Source organism: Thunnus thynnus, chromosome 12 (genome assembly GCF_963924715.1).
Source record: "Thunnus thynnus chromosome 12, fThuThy2.1, whole genome shotgun sequence".
In the NCBI taxonomy this organism is placed as follows: Eukaryota; Metazoa; Chordata; class Actinopteri; order Scombriformes; family Scombridae; genus Thunnus; species Thunnus thynnus.
Window position 1 is genome coordinate 21,396,220 of NC_089528.1, and position 24,890 is coordinate 21,421,109.

General features: G+C 38.1%; 1 protein-coding gene across 1 annotated transcript in view; it reads right to left on the reverse strand.

Annotated features, from left to right (window-relative positions):
• Positions 1-3,268: 3,268 nt before the first annotated feature.
• LOC137194421 (RNA-binding Raly-like protein) overlaps positions 3,269-24,890 on the reverse strand; it is a 47,271-nt gene continuing 25,649 nt past the window's right edge. Inside the window, exons 3-9 of the mRNA XM_067606302.1 lie at positions 10,713-10,788; positions 9,576-9,623; positions 8,600-8,793; positions 6,794-6,907; positions 6,336-6,493; positions 4,871-4,908; positions 3,269-4,093 (exon numbers count right to left, since the gene is read on the reverse strand). Of these exons, the coding sequence (XP_067462403.1) occupies positions 4,876-4,908; positions 6,336-6,493; positions 6,794-6,907; positions 8,600-8,793; positions 9,576-9,623; positions 10,713-10,788 (623 nt within the window). The 3' untranslated portion in view covers positions 3,269-4,093; positions 4,871-4,875. The remainder of the gene's footprint in view (positions 4,094-4,870; positions 4,909-6,335; positions 6,494-6,793; positions 6,908-8,599; positions 8,794-9,575; positions 9,624-10,712; positions 10,789-24,890) is intronic.

Genomic DNA, 24,890 nt, shown 5'->3' on the forward strand with positions numbered 1-24,890 from the left:
GACGTAGTAACGGTAACATCCGGGAACGCTTTACTTGTCCCGCCCCCTCACTGAAGGCCCTATCCCGACTATTATATTATATTATATTATATTATATTATATTATATTATATTATATTATATTATATTATATATTTTAGGTCAACAGGAGTTTAGAAAGAGATTGTAAAATGGAGATTTAGCATATGTAATCGTATGAGTTTTAGAAGCTTGTTATTTAGTAGTCACTATATGATTATAAGGTAGCCTGTTTAAGTTTTTACGCAGTATGTTCCCAGTCTGAGGCTAGCACTTGGAAGAGTTGAGTTTGTTTTTTTCACTGACAGTTAGGCTAGATAATCACCTATATAGTATGTGTAAACATATGTGTCAGAAATGTATCTTCTTACACATTATAATAACTTTTTGTCTCTATGCATTGGTTAAAAGAACATACAGTGTGTGTTTTGCCTATATGTATGTATATTCATCCCCTAAAGTTTTCATAAAATATAAGACATTCATAGCCTGTTTTGTAGGTAATACTGTTGTTATATAAGGTGCTAATTTACTAAATGGCCAAAGCAGTTATTGCCCTGGTATCCATAGGGGTCCCAGAGGCCCCATATTCAATGCAATTTAATTAATTACATTATTACTTAACATGTTTTACTTTAATTGCACAACCTCCACTTGCAAATTACTCTTCTGCACATTCATGTATAGTCCCCATTTAGTTGTTACAGTGGCTGGTTTATCATGTCTCATCTGCTTGTTGTTAAAATGTATTATTATCTGCCTGTTATTACTTAGTCTGCTTGTTATTACTGGATTAGTCTTAAATCTTTTTGTCTGCTTGTCGCCTCAGTTGTTAATCCTTCATTAATTTGGTGTGGTTTTCACTGGTTTGTATTGTCTGTATTGAATACTATTCAACCAATTTACCACAAACAAGGCATCACCAGGGGCCCACACTTCATTTTTGCCCAGGGGCACTCTAGTCAGCTAATCCAGCTATGACAATACAATACAAACCATACAATATGTTGTAGCAAACCACTTTGAAAGAAGCTAAAATTAACACAATACAGAATACACAAGCATTCTATGTTCATATATGAAATGTACGCAAGGTAATTTTTGCAGTATCTATGACTCTTACACATTTGTTTACCTCACTAGCCCCATGGTGTTAATTGGTATGTGTGTGCATTTATCACTCCATATGTTTAACTGACGTTGATTCTTCTTGCTTGTTTGTTCCTTCAGGCTGTGTCAAAAGAGGGAAAAAAGATCTTCAAGCTAAAGCACACACTGGCTAAAATCCAGTATTTCTGTTGTTCACATCATTATATATTTGATTCTTTTAAGTACCAGCTGCTCCGCTCAGATTTTGTGCCACCTGCCCCCTTTCGCATCAATTTCACAGTTGGAGAATGTGGTGAATGCAGAAGTTCTAGGCTAAAGTACAAAAAAAGGAACACAAACAACATGTCGCCCACCAAAACATAACAGAAAACACATTTATTGATTACAACAACCACAAACTGTGTCTTTAAATTAAATGTCTGTGTTCTTTTGCCATTTTGTACGAGGAAATGCAAAATCTCACTATTATGTTTGCAGCTATTTACATCTGCAAATACAAGACCAAGAAGGAATATTAACTCAGATACATACGTACACTTATTGATGCTGTGAAATCATGTATATCTCCATAAAGTATGTTTCAGACACACACGCAAGAATGTTTCAATATGAAGAGTAGTACATGTCTCGTACACCATGGTTTCCAACCTGGGGTTCAGGACCCCCACCAGGAGTCACAAGATTAATTTAAGGGATTGTAAAACAAATAACAGAAGAGGACAGCAGAAAAGTGGTAAGTATTTTCTCAGACTTTCCTCTAATCTTTGCTTTTCTTGAAAATTAATGGATAATTTTGCTTCTTCAAGACTCAGGAGGAAAATTAGTCATATAAAACGAGGGTCAGGTCATGATGAGGAGTCACAAGTAGACCTTGCTGCATTTTAGGGGGTCATAAACTCAAAAGGTTGGGAACCAGTGCTCTAATACACCCGATAGGAATGGGCATTGTCAAACCTGAATTGAAGATCTATTTTTAAGAACAGCGCTTAAAAAGAATTCATTTTCCTTCTATCACAGAGTTGTCATCACCCCTGCATGTGGACATTTACCACAGGAGATAAATGTAATGTACTGTAGACCTTGCAAATATTTTTAGACACATGCAGATGAGCAAATATGTGACAGATTGCATCCTCTGAACTTTATGTGACAAATTTGGGGTATCAGTCAGAGTCAGAATGAAAAATATCAACTTTGGCTATGAAGAAAAAAATATACAGCTGATGATAGAAGTCTTTCAGTTTGTGAATTAAAATATATTAATACACAGTACATATACATACCATATATAACATACAATACATACATATACAGTACCAGTCAAAAGTTTGGACACACTGTAGATGCTTTCTTTCCCTTAGATACCATTTATAACACCTCTTAAATTAGCTGTCTTTGACATATAGGCTTATGAAACCATGCTCCCTGCAAGTTGTGCATCCTGACTCAACTATGGCTAATCACAGATGTATAATAAAGATCCTGACCCCTATTATTCTCATAATTTCTCCAGCAGCTACAGGCTGGTGATTGATTAAGTTCATCACACACTGAACATTGTCCGTATTAGAGGAGCTGCATGACTGATCATAGTACTCAGTGGCAGCTAGCCAGCGATGACAGAACCAATTATACCTGCAACCTGGCCAATGGCCCTCCTTAACCTGTGAAAATGATGAAATGGTGCTAATGAAGTGAGTGAATTAGAAATGCCATCTGTTGCTGCCTCACCACACCACTTATCTCTCACAGGATGTAGTTTTCAAGGGCACTGTATTTAAGAAAAAAATGGATGAATATTCTCATAGCCAATTAGAGAATAGGAACTAATATATAGGAATGCTATAATTAAACTTTGTTACTTTTTTAGCGTTATCCTGTGCCTTCATTTTCACCTTGCTGCTTCTATTTGAAAATGGTTGAGGAAAAAGTTACACAGAAGTATAACTTGAAGTTGAGTCAGACAGTAAGTTTTCAGTGCCATTCATTGTGTCATACAAGGTTAATAAAAAAGATTGTTGAAGTTGGTTTGCAAGATTTCAGGGAAAGTAAAGTCTGTGCCGAGGAGAAGACCCCCACAGACGCACAGTGTGCATTTGTGCATATTCTTTTTTGTTGTTGTTGTTTGTGAGAATGAAAGCCACAATACACAGCCAGGAAGTTTTTTTGGGAGGAACAGGTTTATTTCAAAAAACTATTATCATCCATAGCTGTACAACAGATGCAATGAATACAAATGATCCATAATAGCCACATTTTTAACATGCTGATTGTAAAAAATAGTCATCTTTTGATTACCATAAACTGAATGCGAACAGAATCCAAAATGCATCTTATCATGTATAACAAATGGCAAACATGATATGCATACAACACAGTGTGGAGACATTGTGGAAACTGCCTGTGACTAAAATACATACTGTACATTTCAGCAAAATGTACGAATAACGCAAATCACATAAGTGTCAAAGCAAATGTGTTCCTCTTACATTCATATTTAGCTCTCTGCCAGCAGTCTGGCTCGTCACAGTTTTCAATGCACAGAAACAGAACAAACATACATTTGCTGTACAACAAAGGAGGGCATTTGATGGTTCATCTGATTTATCACATAACTGTATTTTTATGCACAATACAGACCATAGTATATTAAGCACACAATATATTGTCCTTATTTTTCAGAAAGGCAATCAGTTTGAAGGAAAATTATTGATTGCTCTTTGCAGTTGATCTTGTAGTTGTCTGGAGAATATTCATAACCAGCATTTTGATGAAGTACACATCAGGAGTGTCATGTTCTAATGAGGCAAACAAGCAACAAACAAGTTTGAAAAAACTCCTCCTCTGCTGTCAGTCACTCCCTTCATTGCTTTCCTTTAATTTAAAATACACCTTCTTGATCACGAAGGTTTTGCTGGTATCTGCTCTCCAAACTTTGTGCACTGTAGGCTTCGTTTTTCCCCCAACTTGTAAAAAGATGAAAAACAGAAAGGCTGCAGTGAAAATTCATTATTATTGATGGACTGTCTGTCATAGCACCCTTTTGTAGAAAATGTGGCTACATTTTCAAGATTTTCCTGTCAGGTGGGTGGAAACACAGCGGATGTGTGTGGGCTGTGACTAACGTTAAAATAAACTAATGCTATGAGCCTCTAATATTACCTGCAGCCGCCGAGATATCCACCTGAGGACAAACAGTTCATTATGCCATCATCTTAACGATCTATCATATTCAGAGCAGCTAAAAGAGATTTCCGTTATCGGGCACTTGAGGACAGCAGGGAGGAAATGTCAGCCAAGAGGCAAATTAAATCTCATCGCTATTTGTTCATACAAAGAAAATCAGGGGAGATTTAAATGTCGTTTGATGGAAAGTGCGGATGAGATGGAGTCCGACCTCTGTGGCTGTTCAGACAGTCATCAGTGATGATAACTGCGGAGAGGCTGCCTTTCCTTACGCTCCGAGACAGAGAGAATGACAGGCCATTTAGAGGAACAGTGTGAAGGATTAAACTGGAAGGTGTTTCTCACTCTCACACTCTGCTTAAAAGTGGAAAATAAGCCTCAGATATTTTGAATTGCTGCTGCTTCTGACTTTAAGCTGTTGGGCACTGAAGGGGATACTTCGCATATGTTTTCCATACACCATTACATTTCTATTCACTGAATGAAATGCCAGATAGAACATTGTTCATTAATTGGTTTCCTTCCATACAAAATACAAGCAGAGATTGAATACTGACCTTACTCAGTTGTCAATGTCCGATATGTGGTTCTCTATCTGCAATTACAAAAGATTTTTTTTACAACCATGACATCAATATAGTGTTGCTTTACTGAGAAAACCACGTATCTCCCATATGTCAACTACTCATGAGATAAGAAAAACTTGTGACAGTTAAGTTTTCAGATAATGCAATGGGTTTTTAAAGGTGCAGTGTGTAGAATTTAGTGGCATCTAGCGGAGCGGCCTTGGCAGAGATGGAATATAATATTCATGAGTATGTTTTAATTAGTGTAAAAGCACCTGAAACTAAGAATCGTTGTGTTTTCGTTACCTTAGAATGAGCCCTTTATATCTACATGGGGAGCGGGTCCTCTTCCAGGGAGGACTCCCTAAAAACTTGGTATATCACCCAGATGGGTGTGGTTTTGCAGGACAAAGCAATGCACGCTTCAGCGTCTCGGCACGTGCTCTGAGTGCACGTTCATGAAAATAAATTGCACTTAGTTTTTTAGGCTAATTTATTTGATAACCTGTGTGCACTTTTGTAAGAATGCAGACCAAAAATTAATTATTTTGGTTTGATGAAAATGAGGTGCTGGACTGAGTGGCAAAGTGTGGAATAGTTTTATTTCTAATGCTTGGGAAATTAGGCAAAATAGACTGAATAATACACACATACAATATGAGATCAGTTTATTTGATGCATGTCAAGTTTGAAGGCATACAGAATATACTATTCATGCTTTCCTATCATTTGTATATTTGGTCTCATACCTATGTGCATGGAAACTTGCAAGCTTTTGTCTGGCCATCAATCGATGCAAGATACTACATTGATATCAGAATACAGACCCCCCCATCTTAGTAGATTTTTGTTGTTGGACATAATTTAGTCCATCTATATGTCAATATATTTTAGCACTATTTAGTTGTAAATGTTTTCCAATATAACATTATGATGGTCAATTTGAGAATTTATCAACAGTCAGGCAAAAGTCTAGTTGTGGTTGCAGCCGTGGCAGCAGTACAAGGAGCAAAAACCTAAGTGTATCTTCGTGAATTGATGATCACAAAAAAAAGAAAAACACTGCAATTTATTTTACAAACTTCTGCTGAAGGAAATATTCATTAAGGCACCAAATGTGTTTTAATCCACTGATGCAAATAGTCCCAATATAATCACAATTTCCTCATGTTTGAGTCATGTTTACTAACAGTGCTGAAGCATTGCACAGTTTATCCATTAACACATGCAGCTAATGCACACAAACAAACACACATCGCCAATTGACTGTACTAAATGTATATTAGGTAGAAAATTTAACACATGCAGGAAGGGAAAAAATGTATTCTGGACTCATACACACTCACGCAGTTATCCTGACTGAACACATTATGCTTGCATTTACTTGAGAGACGGCAGAACTCAGTTACCCCACTTAGCCCTGTTGAGACTATAAATGGCTATTTGGCCCGCTCACCATGTCGCTGGTGCCTTCATCTTCAAAGTCGTCTTCGCCGCCGTCCGTCATCTCCCCCGCCTCCACCTCGGCTGTCCCCTCTGCTTCCTCTCCGCCAGATTGGTCTGCTGCATCACCATGGAGACACTCACACACCTCTTCGTGTTTCCTCTGCATCTCTGGCAAAAGAAAGCAAGAGAAGCTGGTGTTTAACTTCAGAATATACCGACCTCGATATTCCAGAAAACATAATTGATTTATTGAATTGATATATTATTTTTCATAATAGAACGATCTTTCTTTCAGAAGTGCCACTCAATAAACCTTTCATACTTTCTGTATCTCTTTGCCCTCTCTCCTCATATACTGGTGTGTGTCTTTCATTTCAATACCTAACAAGCACTTTCCGTCTCTTTACCATGTGTATATGCATACTCTTCCAGCAGACAGGTCCTCCCCTCCCTTCTTTCAAATCTTACCAGCATCAGAGCGATGTTGCCTTTCAATCTTCTCCAGCCTTCCCAGCAGTGAGTCGATCTTAGTCTTGATCTGTGACAGCTCCTTTTTGATTGTTAGGAGCTGGTCTGTCTTCACTGGGAGCATAGATTAATAAAGTTGAAAAGCATAATTAATGTGATGTTTGACAAGGAGACACAGATAAAACAGTAACAGCTACTGCACTGCTCCAACACATCTCGATGGCCAAGTTCATTGCCAGAAATGTGGCTGAGGTGCAATCAGTGAACCTGCATGGGGATTATGGGGATATAACTGAAAGTTTATTTAGTGTCTTGCATTACAGGGAAAATACTGATCAGTATCTGTGAGAATGTGAGCAGTACAGAAGCAACTGTTGAACACTTGAAGGAAAATTACAGTTTCTTACAACCTGAATCTTGTTTTTGTAATTTTTGCCATCATTCCATTCAGTAATAATAATAACACTGTACTCACCAACTTAAATAACATTAATTTAGCTTTTTTTGGCCACCTGGCCAATCTTAAATAATCTTAAATAATCTTAAATAATAATCTTAAAATCTTAATAATCATAAAATGATACGTGTGTTAGCAAACAGTTGTTTAATTACACACCGAGCAGAAACATTATCATTTATTAATTAGCTCTGTTTTGGTCTCAATCAACTCCTGAGGGAAATATCTGCCTCCTTAGCTGCTAAATGCTCCTCTATTGTCACAAGCTAGTTGCTAAATTTGTCTATGTGCCATTTGGTGCTCGGCAGTTAGCATGTGGTGTGTTTTAAGAGCTTTTTTTTTGCAGAAAACAGCAGCCTGCTCCGGCCAACAACAGCAATAACACAATGAGAGTAGTGAGAGTGAACCAAAACAGTAAAGTTGCAATGAGCTGAAAGATGCTAAAATGCCCAAATAAAGTTGAGGGGAACAACAGACAGGTGATAATTCTCTGTGGGTTTGTCACTGCGAACATTACACTTAGGTATTTGATCCGATGTTGATATAAAAATATTGTTTAGAGCAGCTTTAATTGCTGAGATCTGGGAAAATGGTTGCATCACTAAAAATAAATCAAACAAGGCAAGAAACATATGATTATACATATGATTTAAAACAAACCCCCAGATTAGCCGACCTTGTGGGAAGAGTGTGGAAGAGAATGTATTATTTAATATTAAACTGTCCTAAACCTACCAACCCAAACTGTCTGTTGTAAACATCCATCACATTTTACAGACCCACTCCCTGGTTCAACTTTGACCTACCGTACTTACTGTAGTGACGTGCACACATTTTTTCTGTACTTTGAGGGATTATTATCAATATTTAGGATGTGCTGACTTATAGTTTTACTCCCAGGTAAAATGTTTTAGATTAGGGCTGTAACTATCGATTATTTTCTTATTGATTAATCTGCCATTTATTTTTCAATTAATTCATTCATTTCAGAAAATAGTGAAAAACGCCAGTCATAATTTCCTAGAGAACAAGGTGGTGTCTTAAAATTTCTTGTTTTATCCAACCATTGCTCCAAAACCCAGAGACATTCAGTTTACAATCACATATGACAAAGAAAAGTAGTAAATCCTCACATTTGAGAGGCTGAAATCAGCTTTTTTGCTTGAAAAATTACTGAAACGATGGATCAATTATCATACTAATTAGCTGCGGATTAGTTTCTGTCACCCTGTTTCCAGATCTTAACAATTACATTGGTAAGACTCAAGTAGTATTAAACCAGAATATTCCTTCAAGCAGAGCAAGAAAAAGTGAATTAGACGGGCAAAAAGTGGGAAAAGAGAACATACGTTTTGGGCCTGTGATGGAGGAGCCGACATTGAGCGCTCGAGAGGAGGAAGAAGAGGAAGAGGAAGAGGAAGAACAGGCCCTGACTGGAAAGGAGGATTTGGCTCTGCGTGTGGATGGGACAACTAGCCGCGAACGTTTCACTGGGATCACAGCCCGGGTTGGGGGCATGACACGACCGTGGTATTCAAAGAGTCTGAAGACACATGAAAAATACAGCAATCTTTGCAATAACAGAAATATTTTTAAGGTATTACAATGCAGACAAACACATTTTTAAAAAGGGAAAGAAATGTGTCTCTGGATTTATGATGGCCGCTGAACACCAAAGTGTGTCATCAAGTTGGTGTTTTTTTCAGTAGTCACTCCTGCACTCCCTATTTGTTATTGTTAAAGCAACAAGAAGGGCTTCCAAAGCACCTAACAGACGTGCTGAAAAAGATGTCTGAATGATAGTGGGACATACTGCACAATGCCACAGCCATTCAATCTAAACCTGTTCCCCGTTGCCTACACATATCAAATTGCCAAAATAGCAATAAAGACTCAAAGCTGAAGGATTCAACTTTCAGGGAAATTGCAAAGTGGAGGAAGTAAACAAACCAATGAAAATGTCAGAAGGAAGATACATTCTCTGCCTTGCCAGCGCAAATGACCAGCCGGGGGACTATCTGACATTCAGTACTCGCCTATGCGGATAAAAGCATCATTAGTAAGCCCAACGGAAAGGAATAAAAACCTCCCCAATATGACATTCATTATGCCTATGATAATGTAGTTACTTTGCCTCAGATGGAAATGGGGCTGTTCTGCACAAAACTCATCTTTATCTAAGTAGCTGACTCAGAGAAATGGGGAGAAAGGAGGCTGTATGCTGAAGGGCAAAATATCAGGAAAAAGGGACTTGAAAAATGAAAAAAGTTAGAAAGTACACTCTGACTTCTATTTACCAGTGACACATAATCTTTTTTACATTACCTGCTGTAGAAATCGTCTCTGTAGTAGTCATAGTCAAACTCGTAGCCACTGTGAAGATAGAAGAGAGTTTTATTTTTATTTTTCTAATACAGCATACATACATTTTTTTGTGCATGTAGCATGTGAAGAAACAAAATCATGCCACAATACAGAATGGAAATTAAAACATGAGAGCAACACACACACACACACACAACAAATCTGAATAATGTATTCTGTTGTTTCTTAAAGGAATAGTTTGACATTTTGAGAAATATGCTACTCCACTTTCTTGCCAGGAGTTAGATGAGAAGCTCGATACCACTCTCATATGGTAGATATGAAGCTGGTTGCCAGGCAACCAGCAGAGACTCTAGGAAGTTATTGCCCCCAGCCAGGAAAGCGTCCAGCACATAACCACTTGTAAAACAGCAAATTTACGTTTTTATGTTTCTGTTTTTGTACGGATTGAACAAACAAGATATAATATATTTGTGAGCCTAAGAAGTGCAGGTAGGTGGATTTTGTTCACGATTTATTTATTTGAATTTTTCTTATACACAACATAACATTGGGTAGTGAGATATGAAATAAAAATTGAAGTATCTCGAAAAACACATTATAATATATGAATTCTAACAAAACAAAAAAGTATCAGCATGTTGCTGAGTCATAAAGCCCAAGGAAAAGAAATTAAGGTGGATTTTGTTACCTGTGGACAGAGTCAGGGTGTCTGTTTGCCCCGTTTCCAACCTTTGTGCTAGGCTAAGCTAACTATCTCCTCCCTCCATATTTTCATATTTACTTTACAGACATTGATCTTCTCATCGAACTCTCAGCAAGAAAGCTAAAAAGCATCTTTCTTAAAATGTCAAACTATTCCATTAAAAGCTCTAAAAACGGCTATTTAGTTGATTTTTTTGTTTTCATAGCCTCCAACAAGACTGTCAAAAACGTCAAGAATAAGTGAATGTGTGACAGCAACAAGACAAAAAGTGGCACTGATAGCACATGTAGGGAACTGGCTGTTCCTCCACAAGTACCCAGCCTGCCAGTGAGGATCTTAAGCACATATTTTACAGACAGCAGAAAGTAAGTACGGCAGGAAAAGTAAATCATCAAAGCAATAACTGACTGAAACAGTAAAATAAGACCGACCTGTAGAGGGACGAGAGAGGCCTCTTGGAGCCCATCTTAGGCCTGTACGGTTTGGGCTCTCCTGCCATGTTGATATCTGGAAATAAAAATGAAAGTCAAAGTCATGAGATACAAAACAGCAGTAGCTTATAACATACAGAAAACATTTGAATAGATATGAATATAAAAAGCTGCAGCAATGATGATCCTCTCCATCAAATATAGGAGTAAAATTAAGAGGTTGCAAGAAAACACCAAACTGCATCATTTTGTGCAAATATGACTGAATATCTTTATGCGTTAAAAACAGATTTCCAAGACGTTTGAATATTACAGTTTGCAATGCCAGAATGAGCTTGGAGTGTCCTTGAACTGGGAAATGTTCCACACTAGAGCTGAAATAATTAGTTGATTAGTCAATAAGTTGACAAAAATTAATAAGCAACTAGCTCTCGAGACATGGCAGTCTGTCCCTTTGATCCAGACAGAAATAAGTCACAACTACTGAATGGAGGATTTTTTATAGCGTGTGTGTGTGTGTGTGTGTGTGTGTGTGTGTGTGCATGCGCGCTTGTGTGTGTGTGTGTCTGTGTGTGTGTGTGTGTGTGTGTGTGTGTGTGTGCATGTGTGTGTGAAGGGGGGGCCTCAATGAATCAGCTGCACACAAAAACCTTAATCAGTTTGGAATAAGTTCAGTAATTAAAAGTAAATAGCAGATATAATAGTAAAAAAATGTCTTCGTCTCTATTTTAAGTGTCGATGAGGCTCAATCAAAGGCAAAATAATTAAAACTGATGGCCTTAACATTAACCCAGTGCATTAAAAAGTGATGCCAAGGGTTCCTGACCAAACGTCCGTATGTGACAGGTTGGGAGTTAGAACGTGTTGACATGTTTGCAATATTTTTGCTAGATCGATTGATGTTTTTATCAGCATCTATGACAATGGCCACTCTTATAGAGGTAATTTTGTTGTTAAAGACTATTGCAAAATCCTCACATCTAGTGGAAGATCTTTGGTCCAGGACGTCATTGACCAACGTGATCTCATGGGATATAAATAGCACACCACTTTGAAGGGCATTTCACGCCATGTCATGTCTACGCATTTTAAGCTTTTCATGTGTCATTCAATGTCATTGGTTAGGTTTAGGGATAAAAACCCTCGGTTAGGGAGAGGGGAAGATCGTGGTTTGGGTTAAAATGATCAGTAAAATGTGGTTCCGATGTGACGGTAAAAATGTCCAGTTAGTGGTCTCAAACAGTGCTTTTTGCCAACTAACTATCTAGCCATCCACCCAAGCTTGCTCTACAAGATCTCTTTCACTCACAAACAGAATCTGTCATCCATGATGATATTTTATCAATCTCTTTTTTTCCGAGTGGCACAACTGCATTTAAAATATTAGTCAGGTTGCTATTGAAAAAAATAGACCATTTCATTGACTGAGCAGTTTATATTAGATAGATTGGATACAGTTACCAGCTCAGAGAATTTACGCTGGGTTTCAGCTTCTAGTTGCCTTTTGTGAACAGTAATTTCTTTTGTGTTTGTGGGTGCCAGTAAAAGAGCATCAAAAAATACACTGAAGTGAAAAGAGAACATGAAAGTGATCACAGAAACATTAACAATGTATAATCCTTTTGACATCACTAGATCAAGTATATTCCCAAGATGGTGGGTGGACTCAGTGACATGCTGGGTGAAGTCTAGGTTCACACTAAGTGTCAGTAACTGTCTCTGAGATCATTAAAACGTATGTTAAAATCACCAGTAATGACAATCCTGTCATGGTTCAGTATGATGGAGGGCGGTAAATAACAGCACAGAGGACAGGATCTGTGCTGCAAAATTTGAATAAAAGTACCTCAAAGATTATAAAATGATTGACAGATAGCTGAATGCATTTATAGCACTTTTTATATACAGCAGCAAGTCCACCGCCCCGGCCACTGGGTTTAGGTACGCTAAAACTTTCATATTCTAGAGGATGTAGTTCAGCAAGCTTGCTGTAACCGTTTGGTTTCAACCATGTCTCAGTTAAAAACATAAAATCAAGATCTCTGGAAGGTATTAAAATCATTCAGGATAAAAGTCTTGTTGGTGAGTGATCTCACATTAAAAAGGCACAGCTTAAATAATGTAGCCTGGTGGTGTGTGGCCAGAATGGTAAAGGGCTGCAGAGGGACTGTATTTAAATTCCTAACATTAACAGCTTTTGTTTTGCATTTTTTAAATGATATCCTGGAGGTAATAATGACTGGTATTGCTGCATCAACATGATTAAGTGAAGTGGGTAGGGGAAAATGACTTTGAGTATAGGTCCTATTATATAAGGAGCTAGCAGTTTGGGCAGGCCTGGCACCCTTAGACAAAATGCCCTTTACATTAGATCAGTAAAATGCAGATAGACAGCTTATAACCTGTATATGTACTTAAAATGGATATATACTAAAGGATACTGTGATGGAGGTAGTTTGTCAGTACCAAGCCTGCTGCAGTAAGAGGAAGAGCAATGTGATGTGCCTTTTCATGAGAGCAGGGCCAGTTCAGTGTTCTAGGATAGAAGACGAGAGCCATTATTATTAGGTAGCAAGCATTTATTAATTTAATGATTTCACTTCGGTCCACTGTAGCCTTCGAAGAGACACAGATAAAAGCGAGAAGAGATCCTGAAAATGTTTTAAGCTTTTTAAGGGCCTTAACAACTGTGGCACTGGTTGTGCAAAAAAGGACTACAGGTCAATGTCAGGACAGTGTTCTTAACATTTTGTTCACTGAGTAAAAAGACAGAAATAAAAAATCCCCTTCAAATGCATTACCAGGCTACTGTGATTCATTCGTACGCACCTCGTGACTCTCGTCATGATTGACAATCCCTACTACCTGCTAAGAGCTCTCTCCCGCTCTAAACTGGGCTGGTATCACTGCGTTTAGTCTGTCGGCACATCATCACTGCTCCTACTCAAACTCTGCTCAATCAGCCTTGAGTGCTGCTCAAGGTCATACATAAAAACACAAACACATATCAAACACCCCCTTCCCACGCACACACACACACACACACACACACACACACACACACGTACATACACGTACACGCAGGCTCACACTGACAAAGCAGGAGAGATCTCTGTCAGATGGATGAGTCACCCTTGACGGCTTCAAAAAGTTTCACAGATAAAACATCTACCGCCTTGGGGATCATGCAGTGGCAAATGTCATGAAAGGAGCTGAAGTCAAGCCATTTAGCCAAAAGCATTGCAGTTTCTTCACAGCAAAGGCTGACACACACTTATTTTTTTAGCACTTGGAGAGATGATAATGAAATCCCGAGCTGCACTGTTAATGCACTGAGCTTATGAATTAAAGAATGCAAGATTTCTCAGACTGCGGTATACAAGATCTCTGTTTCTTTATATCCATTTTCCTCCTTCTCACATATTCACACACCCACACCACTCCAGCAGCTGCACCTGTGACTGGATCTTCCAACACATTGTCTGCAGATTAAGCCATGGTGCTATGTTTGGAGCCAAGACTTTCTCTTCCTCGCTCTTTCTCTCTCTTATTTCCTTCTTTACCTGCTCGCTCTCGCTAATGGACAGGGGATGTATTGGTAGCTCTCAGGTGCTCAGGGACAGTATCATTATCATTAGGCTCCAGGAAGACGTGAGGAATGTTTCACATTGTAAAGTGTACTCTCCTCTGGTCCCCTGCTAGGGTCATTAAAGAGAGAGCAGAGCACTAAAAAGCACTCTAAATGAACACTGCCACCTCACAACACCCCCGACAGACAAACACTGAGCCTCTGATTAATTACAGTCATTACACTAATCATATACAAAAATGGCATGCGTGTGTGTGACTGACTTATTTGTGCGTGTACCCATAAAAAGTAGAGATAGAGGAAATAGAGGCTGTGTTGCTAAGCAATAGCCACTTAGGACTTGATTGATACAGTAAACTGCATGCAGCATCACATTGAGGGGGAATATAGAAAGTTACATTATGCTGAAGTCATTATGAGCACGTTGACCGTGGCAGAATACCACACGGACATATTCACAGACTACAAAAATGGCAGACATAGATATTGTAAAACCACTTGTAATCCCCTTTGGTCATGAGTGGCTGTTCTTATTCGATGCTGGTAAAATATGTGCAGCAGATCAATGGGCTGCTATGAGACAATGTTGTCAAGGTGTCCTTGAGCAAGGCACTTAACAACTGACTACCTGGTGCCAGTAGGAAGGTAAAAGTCTTTATTAGGGCAGGTCCACACAGAGAGTTTATGAATGTGCACATGAAGCAATAATTCAATATAATTGTATATTAATTTCTGTGGAATCATATTGTGATTATAACGATCAAGATTTTTTTTTTTTTTTTTAAAAAGTAACTAAAACAGAAGAAGAACAGCTTGTATATCTGTTTTCAGCACAGCCAAACAAACTGGGTTGGGAGGACTCTTTGCATCACATTGTTTTCATAAGGAGGATAAAGACGAAAGCTTTTTGTCTTCCGCATCACGTCCAGTCTGTGCATGCCCTGTTTCTTGTGGATCCCTTGTGCATAAGCAAGGCAATATGAATCTTTGTGGGAAAGACAGATTCCATCAGTGATAATACATCACTAAAATACTATATAAACACGTAAGAATGCAAATGCATTCAATTGCTATTGCTGAAAAATAAACGGCATAAATAGCAAAAATGGGGCTTGATACAACATGATGAAAATCTTAAAGCTGCATTCAGTAATTTTTTTGGATACTTGGGGGCATTAGCCTTCATATGGTGTTGGATGAATGTAATAACAGAGAGTCAATATCTGACTCTGTTTTGGTCTCCAACAATCCTGGAACCCATCAGCTATCGTCTGACGACGATTTAGCGTCTGGGGGCAACAGCCAATGTTTCAGGGCCAAGATTTCCTCTTATATGCCGGTCATTGTTCACAGTCTGATGAGCAACTTGAGATGCGAGAATGGAGCTGGATTTGAGAAACGATGTCTATGACCAGATTGTTTCACGAATAGCCAGTTAATAATTTTAAACCAAACAAACACTGATACTTCTTGCAGGTGTTTTAGGGCCAGACGACATTTCGGCCAGTGTGCTCCCCACACGTTTACCTGCATGCAACCAAAACATGTTCACATAGAAATTGCTAGAACAGAAACAGAAACCAGAATGCTTCTTATCCCAAAATCTTGTCCCTTGTCTACAGATTCTACATTCATATGCAGATATCTGTTTATAGAGATCAGGTCTCCACTAACTGGTGAGGGAAATATCTGGCACTTTAGCAGCTAAATGCTCCACTGTGTTCACCAGCTAGTCGCTGACTTTGTCTGTCTGTGGTGCTGAGCAGGTTGTGTACAGTCAGTTTATTAGAGCTTTTTCACAAACAGCTGAGAACAGGGTTGATCAATGAGCTGGAAAAGTGAAACGAGGCTAAAAGAGGCTAATGCTCACCATAGCTGAGAGGCAGGTGATAAATCTCTGTGGGTTTGATACTACGATGGACCCCATTTGCATTGCGCAGTCGTTTTTTTAAACAATATATTTATTGATTGAAAGAGGGATACATTATGAAATCCACAGGAAAGAAGAAAAAAACACAAAAAAATAAATAATAAGAACAAACAAACCAAAAATACAAAACATCAGCTCAGCTTCATATGCATATCCAGAAAAGGCAATCAACAAAAACCTTGCAGCATGATGGCAGAGATACCAGGCTCCACATAGTTCAGATAGGGTTACCAAATTTTATATATTTCTGTTTTTGAATGCAGTATACATGTAAGGTACTCTAATGGCACTAAATAGAACAATACTCTTGGGCCAGCCTTTTACAGTTGGTGCTTTTTCATTAATCCACTGCAATAAAATGTTTTTCCTCACAGCAAAGGTAATACAGTAGTCTCTTATTGTTTTTTGATATTACATATCTGCTTGGGAGGTCCCAGATGACACTGGGTCCATCTTCAGCTCCAATATTTTTTCTATTTCAGATAACACGTTAGCAAAGGTATATCAGTACCTTTGCAGTTTACAGCATGACCAAAGACAGTGAGTCAGAGTGCCAATTTCTGTCTTGCATTAAAGGCACATAGGTGAGAGAGTAAGGTTAAAATGATGTCTACCATTAGAGGATATGTGCATTCTATGCATAATCTTAAACTGTATTGCCTTGACATGATTGCAAACTGAAATTGATTAGCATGTCTCCAGATATCTTTCCACTCTTTGTCATCAATTGTGATAGACAGCGCTTTCTCCCCTGGGCTCTTAAGCCCCTGTAAAGTGACAGGGTGTAAAATGCATTGCTTCATAAAGCAAACTGACAGACATCGTTCCAGCTGTTAGAAACAGCAATTTCTCAACAGCAGATCTTTCAGGATTGTCCATTAACGTTGTGCTATGCATTATTATCTGCAGATAACAAAAGAAGTCCCGTCTGGGGAAACCATATTTCTCAACTATTTGTTCAAATGTCATGACTGTATTACCAGAAAATAAGTCCTTCAGCCTACTAATGCCTCAATTACCCCACTGTCTAAAACCAGCATCGGATAACCCAGGCTGGAAATCAGGGTTGTTCACAATAAGGGTGAAGATGGAAGTCAGTTTTGACCTTCCCTCAAGTCAGCACACTAACCGCCAGGCCTTAAGTGTATTAGGTGTAATAGGGTTGTCACAGCTCAACCTAATAGTATTTTATTTCTTAAAAAACAGCAAGTCCCTCAGTGGATATTTCGAAAGACAAGCTTCAGCACCCCGCCAGATAGAATTTGGATTATTTATGACCCAGTCATAAACACATCTCATATGAGCACACAGCTGATATATTCTGATGTTTGGTAAATGTTGATCCCCCACAGAGCCTGGCAGCTGCGGTGTAGTTGTCTTAAGCTTTGGTCTGCGCTTACTCCATATAACAGAAATTGGCCAGCAATTTAGGTCTTTTATCACTTTATTCTAACAGGAATCATTGGGATAGGACACAATAATCAGGATAATATGTTCATCTTAATCAGAGATATGCGTCCCAAAGAGAAAATTCTATCACTCCAAATCCTGCCTCAACTTCTCAAACAGGGAAACAAAGTTTGCTTTATATATTTGCGAAAAATATGAGGGTTTTAAGTATACCTATATACACAAAACCTGCTGGAAACAACTTAAAAGGTAAGGAAGGCAAAGCAGCAGGTATCAAGTTAAGGCTCCCAAGTCGCACGGCTTCAGATCCGGTCAAGTTCATTTCAATTACATTGATTAGAGCTGGTATTAATGTCTCTAGATTGGAAAAAAATATTAAAACATCATCTGCATGAAGCTAATTTTGTTATGCTCATTACCAAGTTATAAACCCTGTATAGACGGCATCATGCTTATGGAGTCTGCCAATAGTTCAATGGCGACGGCAAATAGGAGAGAAACTGGGAAACTGTCCAATCTAAGCCCATTAGTCAAAATGGCTGCCTGGGGACTGTAATATAGGACCATGACCCATCTAATAAAATTGTCCCCAACACCGAATTTGTTAAAACATAAAATAGATAGGCCCATTCTACCTGGAAAGCACTAGACCCAGGGTCACTAATAGGCAGACCGTGGTCTGGATCCAGACCCAGATGCTGTTCCATCCGGACCTGGATGTACGACCAATAAATTATTGAGAGTTATTACATTTTGACGGAGCGTTTCTATTTTAACCGGCACAGCTTTTCTAGCCTTTACAGCACTGGTTTACCGGCCCAGGAAACTCACAGACCAGTTGCATGCATTGTAAATCAATTCACATGATGCTACTCAGCCATATAAATCTACATTGCATGGCAACTTGCATGAGATGCACACACACAGGAGAGAGAATAGACGAGAGACACAGTTGGAGTAATAAGTAATAAGTAATTTCACATGGAGTGCTCTAAAAAGAGAACAGTAGACAGAGAAAACAGAGCTTTTAATCAAGACTGGACAGACTCTTAAATGTTCATTCTTCCCACGGGCAGTTCAAAACCAGTATGTCTCATTTGTTCTGAGACTGTGGCGACCGTGAAGCACCACTATGAGACGAAGCACAAATCTTTTGAGCAAACATACTCACTCAAATCCAAACTGAGAAAATAAACGATCTAAGAGCTCACTATGATCAATCCACCAGAATCCAAACACATTTTATTTTCTCTAACTGAAGAAGAGACAGTGGGGAAGTGGGATATACTGTAAGAGGGAAAGAAAGAGAAAAGGAGGTGTTAAAGCTGTTCAATTGTTAAGATATGTTGAGATTGTTTATTGTAAAATTGGTTGAGACTGTTAAGATGTGAAATGAAGTTAACAAAAAAGAAGAAAAAGGGAAACTCAAGCTACACTTTTATTTCATTTTTCTAAAATTAAGCAGTTTATTTTAAGAAGCACATTTTTCAAAAACTCTCTGATATGTATTTTATTTTTAAATGCAGCTCTTATTTTATTTAAAATGATAAAAGAACATTTATTTATTATTAGAGTATTATTTATAATCCTTCCAGTTCAGTGTGAAAACTGCCAATAAATATTGTTGAAATATTATTGAATTGTACTTTATTTGATTTGACAGTCAGCTGTTGACTACATACAGACATTGATACAACTACTAAGCTATTATGATGTTCCAGACCTTTACCTGAGGAAATTTTCTCTAACTAGACCTCTTTGAATTTTAATTGAATAACCCTGCACTAGACCATCAGCCTCTCTTTGCTTGGAAAGCATGAATGACATTGAAAAAGCGCACATTGTTACATGAGCTACACCCATTTATGAAACCTGTTTGATTTTCTTTTTTAAAATTTTTTACTTTTTCAAGTTGAGTGGCTAGAATTTTTGAAAATATCTTCTGGTCTACATTAAGAAGGGCTATTGGTCTGTACAACGAACAGGTTTCTGGACTTTTCCCTTTTTTCAAAATGAGTGAGATATTTGCTTCTCTTAGGGTAACACATTATGCAAGAATGAGTGGTTGAACATGTCGAGTAGTTGATCTGCTAATAAATCACAAAATTCTTTATAGAGTTCACTACCAAACCTATCAGGTGCCGCGGTTTTTCCATTCTGTAGAGATCTTATAGTATTCAATACCTCCTCTCTGTAAATGATGGCGTTAAGATCAGATTGCTGCTCTATTGATATAGTAGGTTATATAGTATGCTGAACTAGAAGAGGAAATCTTCCCTTAAGTCCAACTTGGCTGTTCAGATCTATAGAGCCTGGTGTCATTTATGAGCCTGTTGTCATATATTACCCTGAGCATTACAGATAGCCGCGATTGATTGTGATTCCACCCTTTTTGTTGTTAAGGTACGCCAAATATTTTCCGGGTTTATCCCCATGTTCATAGAGTCTTTGCCTAGTGAACCTCAGTTTGGTCTCCTCATCTTAAAAAGCATAAGAAGGTTATCTAAAGTTGATCTGACTGCAGACATTTCTCGCAGTTGGGTTGGAGATCAACGTAGGGTCTTTGCTTCTTTACTAGTTTTCCATAGTAGGGCAGAGTTGTCTGTTGACTCAGTTAACATAGAGAGAGGATCTAAACTCTGTATTAAAAAAATGATGTGAAGGTATGGTATGGTTTAGTCTCCAAAGTTTCATTCTATTTCCTGTTCGTAAGAGAGAGATCCAACAACTCACTGGCATGGTCTGAAGTAAGAATGCTGCCTATTAAGAGAGCCCAGGTAAAAAAAACAACAACAATCAATTCTAGTGACACGTATGGGGTGCAGAAAAAAAGTGTATTCCTTGTCATTTGCACATAGTCATTTGATCTGTTGTTAATATAAATATATTGATTATAGCAGCTTTATGGATATATAAATATTCTCATTTTAAGGTTATGTTTTACTTGTGTTAAGACTTTTCTCTGATGTAATGCATGACAGTGGAAACCAGTTCATTGCATTGAACATCAATTATTCTATTTGCCATGTCGTAATAGATGCTGAAAAAGTTATTAATATTGTGATCCCTATATTACCCATAACTTTCCTACAGGGCAAACATGCACATGAGACGTTCTCTAAAGAACAAATTTAGTCACAGTTTTGCCTCTCTTACTCTTTCACAGTCTAGTTTGTAAGTCACACACTCTTGGGGTCAAGGAGGTGTTTTTCACACTGTCTCCCCTCATCTCCATACAAGATTAAACCATCAATTGTGGGCTTTTACGAGACCTCATTTTAATTGAGCGTCTCCTACGGCAAGGATGTGGTTGAGTTCAATGACAGTTTTATCCATCCACATTGGATCCTTCAAGAATACAATCATCAGCACCTTGGGGCCCTTCTGACTCAGTTTGGGTTCATTCATATTAATGAAGCGGCGCTAAATTTGCCTGTGAGTGTGTTGCTGTGTTACTGCGCGTGTGTGTCTATTTCAGTTAGATATAGACACCTCAGCTCAGCACGGTCTTGAGCTCTTTGTCTCTGGAGGTCTGGGCAAGTCATTATAGCTGAAGCGGGCATAGACAATGAGAGTCAGAGCACACACACACACACACACACAGATTTGAATTAGTCCACTGGGATTAGCTCAGTTTAAAAAGGAAAAGGCAGCTAAATAGGTGTGTAGTCCTTGTGCTGCTCCTATTTAGGCAAGCACTAGCAGAATTATGGTGTGCTGGCAATTTTCCTCTTCACTGAGGTTATTCTACTAGATAACAATACATTTGAAGAGACTTTACAAAGCAACTGGGCCTTTTAACACTGTCTTTCTTGATCTATGGCTCTTAGGGAATGTGTAATGGGAATAGTTGGGAAATAAGTGGTTGTCCGTGTTTAAACTTGTGCTCTCTTTGCAATTACGACAGAAGGGGTATGTGATTTGGTAATGTAGCCCGAGAAAGGAAATAAGAGAATACATTTCCTCCCCGAACTAATGCCTAAACATAATCTTTTGTCGCTTCTGGCTCTCAAAAAACTCTATCTCTGGTGTTACACGCATCCTGAAAGCAGGTGAGCAGTATTTGATTAAGAGATCATCCAAGCATCTGTGTGAATACAAATGTGCGACTAAGAGGCACTCTGCATGACAGCGGTCGCAGATTCAATCTACACTGTGTTCTCACACCCTGTAAATCTGACAGGGAAGACTGGAATAATCTCTGATCTCAGCTCAAGGGCACAGACAGCGTCCTCTTTTTATTACACCTGAGAGTGTTTTTCCTCAAGCAGGGCGGGGTGAATGACAGGTTGAGAGAGCAGACACTGAGTGTGTGAGTCTGGGTTAAAATGGATATTTATCCATTTATGCATGTGGACATGAAGACCTTCAGTTCACACACTGCAAATTGCAGATTGAATTGTAATTTTTGAGGTTGTAATTATAACTGGTTTAAATGCATTTTAGAATCATTTTGAAAGAGCAAATAACACATCTTACTCTTACAAATGAAAAATGCAGGGATTTTTCTGTTATAGCTTTACATGGTCTGGTTTAGAGCTGCAATGATTACTGATTAATCAATTACTCGACTAACTAAAGTCAAAGTTTTGACTCTGAAGTTAAAGTTTTGTAATAAATTAACTGTAGATATAATTTTAATGTGGATTCTGTTAATCTTTTATATGTTAAAACTTCTTGCCATATACACAGGAGGGAAGACTTTCACCCCTTGATATTGAAATTACTCAGTCAGCTCTGTCTGAGTAACATGCACTCATCTAGGGTGTATTACACCCCGACTGATTCCAATCAGGACGAGAACCTCAAGGCTTTAATAGTTTTTGTTATGGTTGGAAGGGGACACGTGAATTAATTGCTCAACAGCCTGTCCTTCCTTAATGAATTCCTTGTACTTTGCTCTTTCGCCCTCTTAAGGAAAATGGTTACTTGGCAGCGCATAAATTTGGCAGCCCGTCCCCTAGTTCCTGGGCAACTAATAAATTAAATTTATTAGACCGGCTAAGCTATGGTCCATTAAGGAGAATGTGATGTGAGATTGCTAAATTTTCAGATTGGCTGTGCTTAATATATCGCATTAGCAATACAACAACAAGTAGCAGAGAAATGCTGTTATATCTTTGGTGCCACACTTCAGGTTTAAGAGTCAGTTGACTCACACAACATTAATCAGCAACAATTTTTATAATCAATTCATCGTTACAGTTGTTTAATCAAGCAAAAATGGCAAAAGGATCTTTGTCTCCAGCTTCTAAAATGTAAAGATTTGCTTCTTTTCTGTTTTACATCATTTTAAATTGAATATTTTTCAGCATTGGACAAAACAAGACATTTGAAAGTGTCACCAGAATTTGTTGCATTTTCCACTATTTCTACATTTCATAGACTAAAAGAGTAGTCGATTATATGGATCATATGGATGAGGACGATTATTTTCACTGTCGATTAATCTACTGGTAGTTTTCTCAATTAATCGATTAATAAAAATGCCTGTGAAAAAACTTCTAGAGCTTCAGTCTTTCTTAAATCTTTTCTTACAAGCAGCAGTCCAAAATCCCAAAATATAAAATTTACTATAATGTAAGACAAGGTAAGGCGGCCAATTCCTGATCAAATCAATAATTTTTGCTTGAAAAATGATTTAAACAATTAATCTATTATCAAAATATTTGCTATTTTGATAACTAATTGATTAATTGACTACTCATTGCAGCTGTAGTCGATTAATCCAAAAACAATCTAATGAAAAGTGAAAAAATGAGAAGTGAAAAATCATCTTAACTTGGAATATACTGCCACACCAACAGACCACACAAAGACACAGACGAGCAGTAGAGAAAGTAACATTTTGATGCAGCTGTGGTACATCTGAACATCTCTACATTGATTTTTGCATTAAATCATAATGAACAAATTGTCGTAGCCCGAGGTAAAGATAATTTAGGCTTTCATCTCTCCTGAGCTGTTAATGCATTTTCCTCCTTTCCATCTTGGCATATTTTTTTTCTTATGATGTAACTGTGGCTCTTAAAGGTGCAGTGTGTAGAATTTAGAGGCATCTAGTGGAACGCACGCTACACACTTGGGGGGGGGGATTTTCTGCAACATCACCGCTAGATGCCACTAAATCCTACACACTGCACCTTTAAGTGCAACGCTCTGAAATGTTTTAACCCCTGGAGCCGATCCATCACTTCCACCTAACCACATGCTTTATATCTGTGCAAGCAGCTGGAAAACAAACCGACAGCTGCCACCTGCTGAAACTACTTGTACATCTGTTTCAAAACTTGACTTCCTCAGTCATGAGGAAACAGACAGCAGCATAAAATGTGGGTAGTAACGACTGGAAGCCATCAGAGGTGGAATCACATCACATATCTCTCCTGCAGTACTCACATTTTAACGCTGAGCTGAAAGGATTACGTGATATATATATGCAACTATATTGATATTCCATTAATGGTTTAAGTGAGTCGTTCTCAATCTGTGGGTCAGGCCCACATAAAGGGATGCAGGTTATATCTGAGAGGTCACGAGAAGATTAAGAAGATATGAAAGCAGAAAAAACATGTTTCTACTTCCAGAAATGTGTTTCATTATTCTTTAACCTTTGCATTTTTTCTTGTGATTTACTGGAAAATTTTCAGTGTTTCAAGCCTTTTAAAAATTATTCCAAAGTAATCCAAAAAACAAGGGAAAAAATGGTCACAGCTGGTAACATACTTCACTTTAAGGGGTCACAAACTGAAAAGGTTCGGGAACACTGGTTTAAGATATTTTTATCCTCTAGTTCCAGCCTCTTCATTGTGAGGATTTGTGATATTTCTTTGTCTTATGTGACAGTAAACTTTGGATTTGAACGATTGGTTAGACAAAACCAGACATTTGAAGATGCCACCTTGGGCTGTTGGAAATTACAACAGACATTTGTTACTATTATCTGCCATCTTATAAACCAAATGATGGGAGCTGCAATCACCAGAAAATGAAGCCGTAACTATTTTGATAATCGAATAATCCTTTTAGTCATTTTTTTAAGCAGAAATATAAAACATTTGCTGGTTCTAGCTTTTCAAGTTTGAGGACTTGAAGCTTTCCTGTGTCATACATGATATTAAACTGAATGTTTGGATTGCGGTCTGTTAGTCAGACAAAAAAGACAAATGACATTGTTGGTCGCAGCTCTACTTTTGTGTAGTTTTATGAATATGAATAAAAAGGCATGAAAAGAAAAACACACTTGGTT